Source organism: Ambystoma mexicanum, chromosome 3p, assembly GCF_040938575.1.
Source record: "Ambystoma mexicanum isolate Mex_15411 chromosome 3p, UKY_AmexF1_1, whole genome shotgun sequence".
NCBI classification, from domain to species: Eukaryota; Metazoa; Chordata; class Amphibia; order Caudata; family Ambystomatidae; genus Ambystoma; species Ambystoma mexicanum.
The window spans coordinates 382,006,957-382,024,669 of record NC_090925.1 but is presented as its reverse complement, the minus strand read 5'-3'; the positions used below and the strand labels follow the sequence as shown (position 1 = coordinate 382,024,669).

General features: G+C 43.6%; 1 protein-coding gene across 1 annotated transcript in view; it reads left to right on the top strand.

Annotated features, from left to right (window-relative positions):
• The window catches only part of ZNF831 (zinc finger protein 831), a 1,263,335-nt gene that overhangs the window by 521,529 nt on the left and 724,093 nt on the right, over positions 1-17,713 (top strand). The window contains exon 5 of the mRNA XM_069651045.1: positions 4,594-4,751. Within this exon, the coding sequence (XP_069507146.1) occupies positions 4,594-4,751 (158 nt within the window). The remainder of the gene's footprint in view (positions 1-4,593; positions 4,752-17,713) is intronic.

The following is a 17,713-nucleotide window of genomic DNA, read 5'->3' as shown; positions in this document are numbered from 1 at the left end:
AACCAACTGTCAAGCATTAGGGGAGGAAAGAAACAGGCATCTTGGAACATCAAACGTGAGTCTGGTGGGAGGACAACGGCAGAGCCTGATTCTTGCACTGTGTGGGTTTCTTGCCTTAATAATGAGGAACATAGAAGGCCTAAAGAACTAGCGCACACGTGTGCAACCTCATTAATTATTCTACGATGAATTAAATCAAATGTTATTCATTTCAATGTTAATTATCATATGATGATACAAATGTAATGAATTTTTAATCATGAGAACACTTTTTTTATTTTCTCAAATGATGAATTGCATTTTCTTTCTTTTTTGTAATAGTGAAAGGTTTGCACATTTGTTGTTTGAAGCAAAACACTAATAAAAATAAATAAACAAATTAATTAAAGTAAAAGAATATAATTTTTCTGCAGCAAGTAAAACAGAGTGATAACAGGAGTGTGGAGACGAAGGTGTAGAAAGATCAGAAGGAGAGCAGGAATTCCTCCGGCGCCATTGCACTTTCCGCAGGCAGTGGGCAGCAAAAGGAAGCGAGATCCGGGGTGAGCCACGGCTGAGGAGATTTACGAGCGGGTGAAAAGGGACGAGTAGGAGACATAGAATATCCAATGTGAACATCAAGGTAGAATGCAGAGTGCTGGTAGCAGAATCAGGAGAGAGAGAAGAACAAGCAGAGATAGATGGGAGTGAAGAAGAAATGAGTACGACTTAAAAGAACAAAGATTACAGCGAGTGAACATTGGTAAAGAGGTAAGAGGTTAAGGAAGTAGAGAGAGGGAGATTACAACCACCCAGAAGAAGGAAAGGAGAAGAGGAAGGAAGGAGAGAGGATAAAAAAAAATCTAGTTGATCAATGATGTCATCAATTGAGCGCAGAGGCCGGTAGACAATAAGGAGTGAGACAGGAAAAGGAATGGAGAGCGATGAAAAATGATACTCAAAAGAAGTGAAGGTTGGGAGACCAGAAGGAGGAGGAGAAAGAGTCCAGGAAGAACGAAACAGGATCCCAGTACATCCACCAAGCCCGAATGGGCGAGAAAACATATGGGAGAACTGAGTAGAGGAGGTCTGAAATGATGCTAGAGTAAAAGAGTTATCCAGAGTAAGCCAGGTACAGTGAGACAGAGAAAGTGTAAAATACAACGAAAAAACAAATCAAGAATAGAGTGAGATTTATTGCAGACTGAGCGAGCATTGAGGAGACCAAAATTAAATGTAAGTAAGGCATCTGAAAAAATCAGAGGAAAACAAAGATTAGAGGAAACAAGGGTACGAGCAGATAATGGCTGAGGGAAGGAATGATGAGTTACCCTGGATCAGCGGTATTCAAACTGTGGGTCGCGACCCCCCAGCGGTCCGCAGGGGCCCCGAGAGCTCAGCAAGAAATATTTTTTTTTAAAAAAATTATTTTATTTTTTTTAGATTGGAAGAAATGGGCAGGGGTGGCTCACATGGTCGGACTGAAGCATGAACTGTCTCAGGCAACAATGAAAAAGTGGCCTGCAGTTGTAAATGGATATTCATTCCTTTAGTCACAGACTCCGCCTAATTACAACTATGGCGGTACGGTAACAACGGTGCTGGTAAGCTGCCGGCACCGTTGCTACCGTACCGCCATAGTACGAGTTGTGCTCGCGGGTGCCTGACAGCCCGCCAGGTCTGACCTGGCAGGCCGTGCGGCATCCGTGAGCACAGCTCGTCGGATGCACCGGCACCATTATTAACAGTGCCGGTGCATCCGAGCTCCCCATTCCCATTGAGCCCTATGGGGCTCAGATGGGAATGGGGATCTACCGGTACCGGCACCCGCGAAAGGGCAATTATCAGGTCTGCCTAACTTGGCATGACCCGGTAATTGCCCATTCGCGGGTGGGGGACCAGGATACAACTCCGGCGGTTTTGCCGGCACAGCTACCGCCAGGGTTTTAATGAGGCCCACTGTTTCAATAGTACCCAAGGGGGTGCTTTGTGTTAAAATGTAAGTAAATTGTGATATATTCAGCAACAATGGTCAACATTACTAACTGCATAGTTAAGTAACTCATAAACCTGGTCCACATTGGCCAAAATGGTGGCCCATTTTGACTGGCCCACACTAGCATTTTACATTTTTGGTACAGGCATTGCCCTATAGGCCAGTCCGAGCCTGGCGGCTCATCCATAATGGCGAGGGGACGCCCACCCAGTGGCCCCTCACCCATTATGGAGGAGCTAAGGAGGCAGCCCAGTGAAACAGTGAGCACTCCCTCAGCTGCTTTTTCTAGCTGATGGAGTGCTCCTGGGCTGGGGGAATTGTCAAAGGGAAACACTGTTTCCCTTTGACAGTTCAGTTTAGTTCCCCAGCCGCACATGCTCACTGAGCCATGCAAGTGCTGGGGTGTTTTGCTTCTCCAGCATTGCATAGCTCATTGGGGATGCTGGCTGGTGCACTGCATGCTGTATGTCCGAGGGGGAGCTCCTGCGCCTCCTCGCACATACGGACAGAGCAGCCTGGAGCAGGGCGTTTCAGCACCCACACGCAGGCCAATGCAGAAGGTACGTTTATGTTCATTGTTTTTATTTAAACATGTGTATGGATCCGTGTATGCTTATGTTATGAGTGAGTGTATGGTGATGGATGCTCGTGTGAATGATATACTGATTGCTGTATGAATGTGCAGCGCCTTGCATACACACATAATCATGTTGATTGTGTTAGGCCCAGTGGGGCCCAGGAGACAGAGATGGCATCTTTTTACTGGACATCTATAATAGATGTCCAGTAAAAAATGTCATGCCTGCCCCCTGGGCCCCCCAGCACCAATTGCAAACTGTTTGGCTATTTACCCATTTTTTTGTTAAAAGTATGTGCTACAATGCAACATTTCAACCCATTATTTAACAAAAATTCACAGGGGGAAACCCCCCGAACCCTCCTTTATTGGTTCGGGCTCCCTCACTATGCTTGGTCGCTATGGCATTTTTGGGGGAAATAGTTATGCCCCTCCACTTAAAAAAATCACCAGCCGTCACTGGCCCTCAGACTGTGTTGGGAACAGGATGGGGGAATCCAGAGACTATGGTGGGAGCACAATGGGCGGGAACCATGGGATAGTGGTGGGAGCAGAGTGGGGAAAGCCCAGGATGTGTGATGGGGTGGGGAGAGACCAGGGACTGGATAGGAGTGGGATGAGGGAGCCCAGTGACTCTGATGGGAGCAGGTGACGGCGCGCAATACATACTGTCCATTTGACATTTCTGGGGGGTCCCGACCTGCCCAAATTTTGCTCAGGGGGGCCTTCGCCAAAAAAGTTTGAAGACCACTGCCCTAGATGGAATAGGGCAAGGCATGGAAAGAAAAAGAGAGAGGAAAGGAAAAATAAGATATCAAAGTAAATATATAGCAGTGTGGTGCATGATCAGGCGCGGCAAACAGGGACAAAAAGGTATAACAGGACCCTTAGCTGAGTCACCCTTTGTCACGGTCACCCCTGGGCGAGGCACCCTGGGAGAAAAGGTTTTATAAGGAAGAGTAAGGCACGTGATCCGTCACATGACCAGAGCGTCCCCAGGAATAGACCGGAAGATGATTGTGGGCCGCACAGGCCAGGCAAGTCAGCAGGGCAGGGAAAGACTGAGCGGCGGCCTGGGCCGCGGTGGTGAATGGAGGCGCGTCTGGCAGCTCCCTGCAGGAGTGTCAGAGCGCTGACACAACCAAAAGATGGTGAGTGCACTTGCTTACACTGGCTCAGATATCAGCAGCAAGTGGCTAACATAGTGCGCTATCTGTACTCAAAGGGAAAATGAGCTGCATAGATGCAGATGCCTAGCACTCACACTAATGAGTGCACACAAGGGCGCTGCAGAATGTGTCACAGGCCCATTATTTATGGTAATGTGGGACTAATTGTTTTGTGAATGTGGGGGGCAGCCCCTGGCTTGAGGGGGCAGTGGGGAGTGTAATGATCACATGCAAGGGTGCTACCCGAAAAAGAAGGAATCCAGTAGTCCTGGGGCCTTTCCTGTTGCTGGCCTACCGGGCGAATGGCCAGACCGCCCGATCACACCGGCACTAACCATGTGTCTTTAAGTCTTCAAAGCAGTAGGAAGGCTTACAGACATCCCATGTTGTCCTATGCTAGCCTAGGTGTTACGCCAGTCCTCGCTTCTAAGCTCACATCACTTTACATTCTGGTAGGCACTTGCAGTGTAATATGTAGGAATGTACAAAACCGCAACAAGTATGTTATAGAAATTCAAAAAGGCACGTAATAAAATCCACGGCACGCAAACATTACTTGTAGGCTCTGCGTATGGTTTAAAAATAAGTTTGAACGATCAAGAAGTGACGTTAGGTGGCAATATTTTGTTAACATTGCTGGGTTTATTGGAATTCACCATTTCCCTCTAAGCATTTGGTTTCCACGCTACTGTGCGAGAGGAGAACACATGTTCTTCTTTCAATGAAGAGAATTTATCACAAGGTGCGAGTGCATTTACTAAAAGGGGATGTGACTGCCTTCACATCACCTGACGCCACTACCTGCGGTGTTGCACATTGCCACTTTTGTGTTCATGTACATTAATGCCACCAATCATATCGTTTGCGTCTAGATGCAGAGGCAGCAAGATGCAAGGGTACGCTCAGTTCAAAGCCAGTAGGATGGGCAAGCAACAATGGCTTCCACGCAAGATGTCTACCCTTCGGAAAAAGCCCCGCCTTCTGAAGACACGTGACGGCCTTCAGGAGCACCGGAAATGGTGTACACACGGTAATGCAGAGCCTGCTCTTCACATTTACAGAAATTAGCAGACTTGTGTAGCACAGTACAGTGAACTGAATTAACTGTAGTTGTTTCCTGCCTGAGTAATATGTACTTACTGCCCAGTGCGTACTTACTGTTGCATTTGACGTGACCCCACATAGAATGTTGGACTAATCAGTGGCTAGCCCAGTTAGAAACTGGATCAGTTTAATGTAGGATATCCCTTTGTTAAGCCTTTCTGGGTGTAAATGCCGTTCTATATCTATAAACCGGTTTATGGTCTTTCCATCGAAAAGGTTTCCAACGATACCCCTCTAACCCCCGTTTTATACTCTTAAAAACCTACCCAACGAAAATTAACCCTTTACCCCACCTATATATGCGTTTGATGCATATATTGTCGATCGATAATTTTCGTTGCAACAGTTTCGTTGGAAACCTTTTCGATGGAAAGACCAGATACCCTATAAACCGCTTGTGGAAGAAAAACCCCTATGGAATGGTGCTAGCTAATGGGCGCCAGTACAAAGTCACTGTTTCACCTCCCCCACTTCCTCTTTTTCATTTCATCACCTCTATTCCCCCTCCTAATGCGCGGCCCGCAGCCGCCCGCCTTGACTCTCCCCTCTCCCACGCCCCTGCCCCCAATCTCCCTACTTACGTTTGGCATCCCACACTCTATCCTTATTGCGGTCTCCACACTGCTTCTGCAAAACACACGTTGGCCAATGTGATGCAGTTTTTTGTGTGTCACGCTTTCCTGGAGCGGTCAGGAAACCGCAATCGCTACTTTCAGCTGTGGTTCAGCGTACGTGAATGGCTGCCAAGCCACATTCAGCGGTTCTTTTTTTCAGAGCATATGCTTCTGAAAATCCACCAAATGGCCCCGTGTTTAAGCGATCAGTTGAAGCTAGACCCTCATCAGAATGTGTGGGCAGTGGTGGGCATAGGCACCAGCCACAAGGAAAGTCTGCATTTGAGGCAGAGGCAGTGTCAATAGAAAGAACTTAATTGACGCCAGAAGTAAGCAAGGCAGGGACGTCATTTGGGGGTCACTATGGGTCGCACCTGTGATCCCTGAGGTCTCCTTTGCTACCCCTAAAAGTAATTATAAAACATTTCATTTTGTTTCTTTTCTTTTTACAAATTGAAGCTGCTGGGCTGTGGCCGGTGCCATGTGGCTCTTTGTTTCTAGAGTGGATGGCTTTATTGTTCGGGCTTCTTAAAACAGGGGGTTCCACAAGTGTAACACGTTTAGCAATGACCCTAAATAAGAAAGAATAGGCATAACAAATCATTTGTCTTTCTGGAATTCTATACAATAATTACTAGACTCATTAAAGGTTTATTTCAGGCACACTTCTGAGGGTGAGTCACTGATTTAGTCGGCTCCTAAACACCTCAAGTTCACAATGCAGACAAAAACCTCCAAACAGCATTTAGGATAGAGAAAGCATCCCTTTTGGACTATAGGACTGATTCACGGAGCGTTTTCCTATGGGATTGCACCATTATAAAACACTTCTGTGAATCCGTCCCTACGTATTTTGCTTTTCGCAAGTTGCATTTATAGCATTTTGTTTCTGCTGTTGTCTCTGTGACGATCATCACAAGACATTCCATCTCTGTGTCTCGGTCACTTCACAAAATCCTTGTGCCTAAAAGCTTGCGTACAGGGTAGAATTGTTTTCCCATAGCACATAAAGTGTCCCTTGATTTCATTGTGCCCCAATTCATGCTTTGTTGTAATGTGTCTATCTTTCCTATCTCCATGGAGTGCTTCTCCGGATGTTTGTTTGCATGTAGAAGGTAAAGAGTGCCCAGAGTACGGGATGCCGTGTGTGTGCCCTGCTTTCCCTGCGCTACCCCTAAATTCTTTAATACACAGTTATGACTCCTCCCAATAGTATGTATTTTGCCAACCTGTGAAGCATGAATAGTAGATCCACGCAGGCTTTGACATGTGTCCAGCTTTGCACCAGACCTGCAGATGAACTGGTCTGCTGTTAAATCTGAGTTACCAGTTTAATGGTATCAGCTACAGAGTGTAATTTGCTTTCTGACTTGGAGAACATTCAGACATATCATTGTTTATTTTACTATAGCCGGTCAGATAGCATTAGCTAGTAATATAGCTCAGTCGGTTGAACACTCCGTATTGGGTCTGTGATTTGCAGGTTGCATGTTCGAATCCCGGCAAAGCCAACTCAGTCTTTCATCCTTCTGAGGTTGATAAATGAGTACCAACAGAGGCTGGGTGATATTGTATGTATATTTGTTCCATATAAAGTGCTTAAGGGTCAGTATAAATTATATCTAAAACAAATAAAACATAAAAAAACATTAAAAAAAAGAAATACATTCAATATCTTAAACATGGTTTTCCATTTTTCCTCACCCAGCATTTCCATACATTAAATAAGGCAATTATTAAACTTACATTACAAGATTTAAGACAATATTGCCAAAAACCATTTTCGGTCATACTTAAAAATCCATTATAAAAGCATGCTAAAAATGTAATTTATAGTTCCTTCATTCCCCATTCCCAAGCAAGAGGTCAGGACATGACTCGCTGTTTCAATGATCAGAGGATATTTATAGATGCGACAAGTTCAATCCTCTCTACAAAGTCCTTACGAGAACCCAAGAGAGAAAGCTTGGGTAACAAATTGCATCTAAGCAACAAATAAAATCTTTGAACAGTAATGGAACAACATTTCAATAAATAAGTCTGCGGGGACATAAACCTATAAATGACTTGGTGATGGCTCTGGAAACTGTACAGCCCTTCCAAATAAGGAAAATTAGCTACGCAATCCCAGGACTCAACCTTGCTAACCAACTCGTCCTTTATTTAAAGAAATTGAGTGACCATTATGGGATACATTCAACAAGATCAAAAAAGACCAAGGACATTTTCAACCATTTAAACAAACATTACCCAATGTATACTGGTGCATCTCCCGCCCCAGCAAGTTGAGCAAGGGTCAACAAGGCTTCTTCCAAGATTTAAGAAGAAAGAAGAATACCTGTTCTCATCTTATCCTGTGGCTCCAATGAGAGCAGCCCCATTTCCAAACGTATTCTTTCAATAGGGATTGAATTGAGCAAACCAAGCAGAACATGCCAGAATTTACCTTCAATTCTCTTGAGCCATGCCCACCACTGCCCACACATCCTCATATGGGTTGCCTCCAAGCCATAAAGGACAGCCAGACAGAAGCTCTGTTTATACAGCGTAATATTCCCTGCATAGCTAACGTCAGCTGTATTTATCGCACATTTTTTGTTAAGCAATGTTTGTACCCAGGCCTTACGCATCTTTTCAGCCTTCAGAGTTACATATTGTGCCTTATCAATTTCTACACCCAGATATCTATAAGTCAACAAGATATCTACAGGTCAACACTCGGTCTATGATGCCCTTAGATGTCACAAGGCAATCAACTCTACCTTTCCAAAAGCAAATAAACTGGGTCTTATCAACGTTAATTACAAGATTATTCATTTCCAGGTAGCTTATTAACCCATTAGCTGCCCTGCGTAGACCAACATACATATGATCAAAGATCACAATGTCGTCCGCTTATGACACCAATTCACATGTTCCGCCTTCATTTCTAGGAGGACATCTGTTAATAGAAGACAAACAGCCTGGCAAATCCTACAAATATAACTTGAAAAGAAGGGGCACAAGCACACATCACTGCTTTACTCCACAATTAGTTCCACCCCCATCCTGCTGTACATGTACACTGGTGTGCTCATGTAATGGCCGAATTGCAGCTCATAGCCAAGGGGGAATCCCCATAACCTCCAACTTCACCCATAACCTGCCTCGATCCACTGTGTTGAAAGCGGCAGGTAGATCAACAAACAACATATACAAAGGCAAAGCATCCTTTTTTGCAGCATTTCTAATCAGGAGATTGACAAGATAGGTGTTTTGCATGGTTGACGACCTTGGTCTAAAAGCAGTTTGAAACGTACCCAGGATTCCAGAATGATCGACCCATTTCTGTAGAGCCCTAAGAAGTAACAACGCAAACATTTTCCCGGTGACATCTACCATAGAAAAAAGGCGTAAGTTGACAGGATCATTCCTGCCATCTTTTTTATAGAGCGTTATAACCAATGATCGCCGCAACGATCTAGGAATTATGCCTAGAGCACATATGTTGTTAAACATATCAAAGAGTATTGGAGCCTAAAACTCAGAGTTATCTTTAAGTGCAATGTTTGCTAGGCCATTAGGGCCAGGAGTCCGGGAACGCTTTAATTTAGCAGTGGATTAACTTTGCTGAAAAAGTTGGGGGGGGCATGACATCTGAAGAAAAGGTGCCCCAGCCAAATGAATGGGGACAAAATGGTGTGCCATGAAAGTTGGGGGGGACAAACACCCCTGTCCCCCCCTAAAATTATGCCCATAATGCCAAGATCTACCATGTCAAACATCAACTCAAACGGGATAATAGGATAAGCCAATTGGGTTTTACTAGGGTCCATCTTACCTTTAAAGGTTTTTTGGGTGTAAGTTACCCAATTATTTGCCGCTATAGAGTTCAGTGTACTTTTCTTCAAACAACTCTCATATGCTCCCAAAACCTCCCATATCAGTTTCACTTTACCTCCTGCAAGAGTTCTAATCATATTTTGCTAATGCACAATTTTTATGTAGTGCTGATGGCATCTCAGCCAATTGGTATATTTACTCTTTACCTTTTAGATCAAACTTTTGCCATCTTTCACCATTTCAACTTGTCTCAATATGCCTCAAATCGTCAATCTGACCTCTCGTTTTTTATTTCGAATTAAAATGTCAAATAGATTTCCACTATCCACATTCTTAGAATGGAAGAAGTTCTACGAGTTAACAGTGGCTAATTTATCGAGGCCTCAATTTCGTCAGGAGTCTTATCGGAAAGGTTCTTATTTGTCAGTTCCCCATTTTCATCCATAAAACGGCTCATTTTAAGAATGTTGTGTTCCGACCAGCACAGGCAATTTGTACCATTATTAACATCCACACCTGCTTAAAAGGTTGTATTGGCGGCTTCAAAGGGCATTTACAAATAAAGAACAAGGGGTGCATTATCACTATTTTTACTAGTTGTTATATTAAGATCTTTTATATGTGCCACAATTTCAGGAGAGCAAACTATATAATCAAATGTTGCCTTTTTTCCACCACCCCATGTGTGTCCTCCAGGGAGATCTCCCAGAGTGCAGCCATGACCATAATCAAGTCACATGCCCTCAAGAATGTTGTCGACCAGCGTCTCCATGCTTGATTGGACTTAGATTGCTGCAATATTGAGTGTGTTTTCACCCACTCAGAGCCTGCAAGCTTGGTTGAATCCTTATATTCTGCATTTTAATCACCTGCCAGAATGATACTGTCCGTCGCAACCCTCCACTAGGCAATGATAACGTTCATAATAGTGGGAACAACATCCTCAAATGATCCATCACCGGGTGGATCATAGATATTTTGGAACTAAGTTCTTCTAACCTTATTGTATTTAGCCATTCTAATTTCCACCGCCAATACATTCCTTTGCACCGTGGGTATCTCAATTCTTTTGGAATACAAACCATTTTTAATTCCTGTCACAAGACCGCCGTATGGTCTACCCACAGCTCCTTTCATTGCATTATTCTGAAATTCCACAAAACCTTTGATCACTAAATCACCTGTGATCCAAGATTCTTGCAGCATAAACATCTCAGCAGACTGCAAATAGAGCCACGGAACCCTCTACATCCAGTAAATGCTTATACACACACACGTTTTCCAACACAACAAACCTATTCACTCAACATTGCTGTGGGTAAAGATGTAATCAACCATTTCCGCCCTTGCCAATCTTCCGTTTGGCCAGGCCTCTCACTACCCACAGACATATTCACACTTTTCTTATTATCAGAAGTTTTTTTCTTTGACTGAGATACCGAGAGCAGTCCAAGTTCCACATCATTCAAAACAAAACCCAACTTTATCAACTGTGTTCCATGTGACCTAATCAGATCAGCTATTTCCTGTGAAGTGCAATGAATATAAGTTGTGTTAAACTTCATCTCTTTCATAATTTCCATAAAGTCAATGTCCATCGTATTTAGCACTCGCCATGGCAATATTCGTTGGAAAATATTGAAAAGCGTTGATCTATTTATCGGATGATCCGTATGCGTAGTGTACATGCCACAAATAGCTAGAATGCCTGGTTCATTTCCTTTTGACTGGCAAACCCTCTCTTTAGCAGACGATACTAATGGGATCTTTGTTTTCAAAATTGCTAAGCTATACTACACGTGTTCCCAACACATCATCAATGATCACAACTGCAGCACCTTTCTCCAGCACAGCGGCGTCCTGTACAGCCGCTATTTTTGTTTAATTCTTTCTCTCCCTTGAACCAGAATTTTGCAACATTGCCGCCTCAAATTTTGAAAGCATATCCCCTTGATGATTCAATTCTTCACTCAGCCGGCGGCCCAATTTCAGCCAAATTTTAAAGGCGAATTGCATAGTTGAAACTGCTGACATGAGATCCATAGAGGGATCGTTCTTGCTGATCAACTCATCATTATCCAATGCGGCATACAATAGGGGAGAAGTACTCAACCTCTCATTAAGGGTTAAAATGTCTGTTCTCGCCCGGGACCCAGCGGCTGCATTGTGGATGTTATCCGTTACCAAGTCAATTAGTAGCTTTACTGCCACATGCGCTGCAAGATCAGATTACAATGTATAGCAAAGGTTGAATAGTGAGTTATCATCGATCTCTGGTAATTGACCAGTCTGGGTATTCACTTTCGTATCCACTTTTGCCATCCAGTAATTTACTGTCTTGTTTGCACGTAGATTATAAACGGATTTCTTGTTTTTTGTCTTATTTACCATCGCTATGATTTCAGATATTTATCCAACTCAATTGTCCAACCCTCAGTAGTCAGCAGAAAACTGCCCCACCGCCACATTATTTAATGCAGGATAAAGCACAGAGTACCTTAAGACCTGGCCAGCACCAACCACCAAGCCTCTGAACGACCAAACCGCGATTTCACTTCCAGCTCACGTACTTGTGAGCGCATGCGCCTGATTGCACAGAAGCTGGTGAAATACTTTCTGGTGAAAGGTGGGTGGCTTAAAGTCACGCAGGTTCAGTTCAGTATTAACTCCAAACACAGAGAGTTCACTGTCAAACCGTGATTTCATTTCCAGCTCACTTACTTGTGACCCCCCTTGACATGGTGACGCCCATCACCCTATAATACCATTTCACAGTTTTTTCGGGAAGGGGAAGCAGTGGGTATAACTGCGGTTATCTCTTGCATTGGAAAAAAAGATGCCAGCTTTTTCATTTCTGAAAAGCCTGTCTGCTGCAATTCACCATTAGATAGCTATATTTTTGGAGAGGAAAGGAGCACCCCAATCTATGTCAAATATTTTAAAAAAATACTGGATGCCATAACCCCACACCCTAAAAGGATTGCGGGTCAATGCCTCGTGCCCAAATTGTTTCGGAACCTGGTCCGATTCCGTTGATCGTTTTTTCCTGTGTGATCCATCCATAACAGACCTTTTTTGTTTATGGCAAAATGAATGGGGACTAGTCCAAAAGTGCTTTTTTTCCCTTAATAACTTTTTTTTTTATGAATCTTTCCCAAAAATATAAAAATGTCCAGACTGTGTGTTTGGGTTGGGGGGGGGCACATGCATACAAACTTGTCTGCAAAATATCTGCCAAATTCCAGTGATGGTTACCAGGTGACATTGTGGCATGTGTGACTTGGCTCAAATAGAATATTGTACATAAATATATATATATATATATCTTAGTTAAGGTGCAATTAAGTTTTGCAGATTTAACGCAACAAAACCCTTCACAATCAGCAGCTGTCGGAAGTCATGACCATATAACTCGGCGCGCTCCAGTTGATGTCCCCCATAATGCCATGTCCCCCATAATGCCATTTTGTATGTCATTGTGAATCCCTTCTCTTATAATATGTATGTGCTCATTGGCTTTGCAATGGGGATTTGCTGCAGGCCCTGGCCAGTGAGCTTGGCCTTTGGCCGTGTGCACTGAATGTTTTAAAACAAGACTGGGAAACTAGTCATGGCCAGTGATTTAAATGGAATAAAATGAATTGCAGGTACCTCACCAAGCTACGAAGCCGGACATTCCAGAGCAGCGCTTTTGGTGCCAGCCATTTTGGCATCACACCTTGGGCACAGATCTCTTTTAGGCACACCCTGTTGTTTGCAGGAAATGCCCAGTGGGATCAAATGATGTGCCAAGCAGCACACATTTTGGTAAAGCAGTGTATCTGAGATCATTTCACCCAAACCTCCAGTTTGTTGTCCTGCAATGTGTCAAGAAAGTTTGAATAGCCATATAAAATGAGTCTTTTCTTTGCGTATCAAACTAGCAGATATCATATATGATATGATAGGCTTTTTATAACGCACTTAATACCCAGAGGTTTGTAAACGCGGACCCAGGGATCGATCCTGCGTTGCTTCTTGTCATCTTGTTTCCAAGGCGAGCACGTTGCCGCTAAGCTATACTCCCGAGACAATTTTCATTGCTGTAAACTAAGCTTTAGAAGGGGAGTTTTATTACTATTACTTAAACCTTTATATATTAGAATAGGCACTGCTAATAACAAACATCTTTAAAAAAATAATTTCCCAGGCTTTCCAAATCTATCCCTGCTCCATCAAAGGACGCCATTGGTAATAGATGAAGCGCACTTAGCGAAATAATGTTCCGCGCCTAATATGCTGAGAGCATGTTTGTTTCTCCTTTTGTTCTGCAGGGTGGGCCCTGAAGGTGACACTATGGGCACTGCGTTTGCTGGAGATGGGAGGTGGGAGAGGTGGGAGAGAGCGCTGTTTTCTCCAGCAAAGGGTGCAGAAACGTAGTCCTTTAAGTTGTGATAAAGTGACATTTTCACCTCACATCATAGTTAAGCACTGGTACCCTTTTTTAGGCATTGAGAAGTGCTAATACTAAAATGCTCAAAAATAAGAAGTGCAGGTACTGAGGGGCAGGTAGGACCGCCCCGTTTAAAGCACTCATCATGACCTTCGGCCTTCAGCAGTGTCCACTATACATGTTCCCCAAATATGTTTCTTTTGGACCCACTAGGTGGCCACGGCCTTAAGCTCTGGCCACTATACATGTATTTCGGCCACATGGCCCTGGCCGGTGAGCATGGGTTTTGGCCGTGCCCACTATATATTTTGAAATGATTCTTTTGGATCCTCTAGATGGCCGCGGCTATAAATGTCTTTTGGGTCCATTAGCCAGGGAACTCGACTTTGGCCAGTGAGCATGCCTTTGTGCTTAAGGGCCAGGGTCATATTACACCCCTTGATATGTTGTCCCAATAGGTTACCCCACACCACACTGTAGCTGTAAAATTCAGCTTTTTTTGTATTTAACTCTCTCTTTTTACTTTTAAATTTCTTTCAAATCAACAATGGACTCCAAATAACCCTGCATATTTCCAAAAAAATGTGCAGTTATTATATATGTGACAAACTTACAATAACCCTGAATTTGCAAAAAATAACCTCAAATATGGAAAACAAACCCAGACTATGGAAAACAATAACACCTAATATGCAAAACCTTACCAAAGAAAGGATCCTCCCCCACTTAGACTCTCTAACACTCAACCTCCGAACCTCCTCAGACCCATCGGTACGGGCGGACATCTATAACACAACACTGACTAGCACCACTACAAAGTAAAAAAGCCAAAAAAATAAAACACTCTAATACTTGGTTCTCCGCAGAACTAAAAGAACTAGGTACCCAAAAACGTAAAGCCTTGAGCAAATGGCTAAGCTCCCCACAGGAATCCACGTTATACACCTACAAGATTCTTGCCACTCCATACAAGAAAGCCACAACGATAGCCAAATCCTTGTCCTATAACGAGAGAATCAACAATGCCACTTCCGAGTCTAAAGACATTTTTGCCATCTTTAAAGAACTATCCACTCCAGCCACCAAATCACAAGAGATTGTCAAAGACAAAGCATGGTGTACTAGTGTACAAACAACCTTGCTAAATAAAATTGAGCTACTGCAAAAGAAAATCCATGAGCATCATAAAAACCTCTCTAAAAATATCATTTTAGCATCCCTTCCTGAAAATAAAATCACTTCCGACAATATAAAACCCTTCTCTTTCAGGGAAGTTACTGAGTCTGAAGTTATAAATATCGTCAACAAAATCAGGCCATCAAATTGTAAAGGAGATGCATGCCCTGCCAAACTAGTCAAAGACTGTGCAGTGACCCTTTGCCCTTTTCTAAAAACCTTCATTAATGCCTCCATCAAAACCAACACAGTTCCTGACAGCTTAAAAGAAGCGTGAGTTTGCCCACTTCTAAAAAATAAAAATCTCACTGGACCCTGAAATAGCCAACAACTACAGGCCCATCACCACAGTACAATTATTGCTCAACATCTTGGATAAAGTGGCATATACTCAAATCCAGCAATTCCTTGAAGAAAACAAGATCTTAGGCAAAAGGCAATCTGGATTTCGCCCAGGCCACGGGACAGAATCTGCCCTACTAGATCTCAAAATCCAACTGGGCGACATTATGGACAAAAGCAAACCGGCACTTCTCCTTTTGTTAGATCTGTCGGCTGCCTTTGATCTCGTTAACCATGATATTCTCAGCAAGCAACTAATAAACGCGGCCCAATTCTCCCCACAATCCACAGCAAGGATTGTGTCCCTCCTCAAAGGAAGACTCATGAGAGTCTTCTCTGCCTCTGCGTGTGCCTCTCCCACAACTATACACTGTGGAGTCCCACAGGATTCATGTACTGCACCTACCCTGTATAACATCTTCACACTTCCTCTCTTCAATGACTTGGATCAGCGTGACATAGCCTACACAAACTATGCTGATGACACACAAGTCCTACTCCCCCTAACCGGCATCTACGAACAAGACGCTGCGGCCTTAACCAACATCTACACAGCCATTCAAACATGGATGGCAGCCAATGGCCTTTGTCTCCATGCAAATAAAACAGATATCCTCGTGATAGGCACTAGAGAAATGCTCAAGAAACTCTCCCCCCAATACAGCACCTTCAACATAGACAATACCACTATTACTGATTCATCAGCAGTAAAAACCCTAGGAGTGTACCTTAACTCCTCCTTGTCTATGACACGCCAGGTCAGTGCTATATTCTACTGCGCTGCCCTCACCACAAAGATTATCAACGTGGTTAAGCCATTCCTGTCAACTAAAAACAGCCTATCAATTGCCAGAGCCACAGTCGGCATCAAGCTTGGCTACTGTAATGCCCTCTTCTTCCTAGGCACTTCTGCCAAAAACCTCAACAAGCTCCAAGCGACACAAAACAATGCCCTCAGAGCAGCATTGAGCATTCCTAAAAGGAAACACATCTCACAGGCAAGGAAAGATGCACACTGGCTACCAGTTAAAGGACACATTCTCTTTAAAACCATGGCCATTACACACAAGTGCCTGTCACTTAACGCCCCTCCCTAACTTTCAGATAGGATCACCCTCAACCCCTCATCCAGACCCTCTAGAGCACATCTCTCTAACCAAATCTATGTCCCTTCCTTGAAAAGGTCAAAAGCAGGAGGCTCCAGCTTTCAAAACCTAGCCCCCAAAAACTGGAATGCCCTCCTCACTGCACTCAGAAAAGAAAAATCTTATACTGTCTTCCGCAAAATGCTGAAAACCAAACTGTTCAACTAATCATGTCACTTCCCTGTAACCTGCAACATTATCACTGGCCTATTCTGCTGTTCCTCTGTAACCAAAGAACACACATCTCCTTCTCTGCTGTTTATATTGTCTGCATTGTTGCTCCACCTATGTAAGTCTGTACTAAGCAAGTTTTCTGTAACAGTGCCATGATGCCCCAGGGCTGCTGTGCGCTATACAAATTTAAATAAATAAATAAAATGTGGGTTCTGAACTTGGTCCCCAGCAGCCCCCAACTTCCCAATTTCGCATGGTCTCCTCTTTCCCCCTCCCAACTTCTAACCTGATGCCATTTCATCATTTTTCCTCCTGCAAATGACATTGTTTCAACTTTTTGTTTCTGGATAACCTCAAATATTGCTCTGATTATTTGCGAATCTCTCCTAAATGCCCGCTCTTCTAAGTCCAGTGAAATTTGGGATTTCTAAAACAGTGGTGTTAAGGGTGAGGGGAATGAGGATATATGCAACTTCCAGACAAGGCCATTCTTTTTGTCCCACACAAGCTTAGTAATCTGACTAAGTACAGGTGTCTCAGCATATCCTTCCTAGGAAGTCCTATAACCTCAGGCAGATGATGGGTCATAACAGCCCTAGCCACGAAGACCCATTGTTTTCTAAAATCGCTGCTAAACCCTTCTCACATTTTTTAAATTTGTGTCACTTCATAGTACTTCTGAAAGTCTGGTAGACCCAGTCCTCCCTTCCCCCTAGGAGTTGCCAGAAGTTTACTCAGGAGCCATGGTCTTTTTCTCTTCCAAATAAATGTACTCAACAAACGGTTAATTTGATAGAAAGCTTTACCCCCAGATATTTAATACCATTTGTAGCCCACATAAAGGGCGCATTTGAATTTACATCTGCGAGGATTGCCCCCTTCGGTGTTAAGTTGATAATGAAGATTACCCAGGCTTACAGCGCAGGGTAGTCTTGATTCTATTAAAGAGACGGAGGCAAGCGTTATGCTTTATCTTTCTTTATTGCTGCAACATCAGCACTTTAAAACATTGAACATTTAAACTGGGCATTTCTTAGTTTTATTCCAGCACTCCGAGGAAAAGATAAATCCAAGGTTTAAAAGTTCAAGAAAATCTTTCCACAGGCACTAGGAGCCCCATGATCCTCTAGACTCTGGTAGTCCCCGCGCTCCTCCCTTCTACCTATCAGGAGCCTGTGTGAGA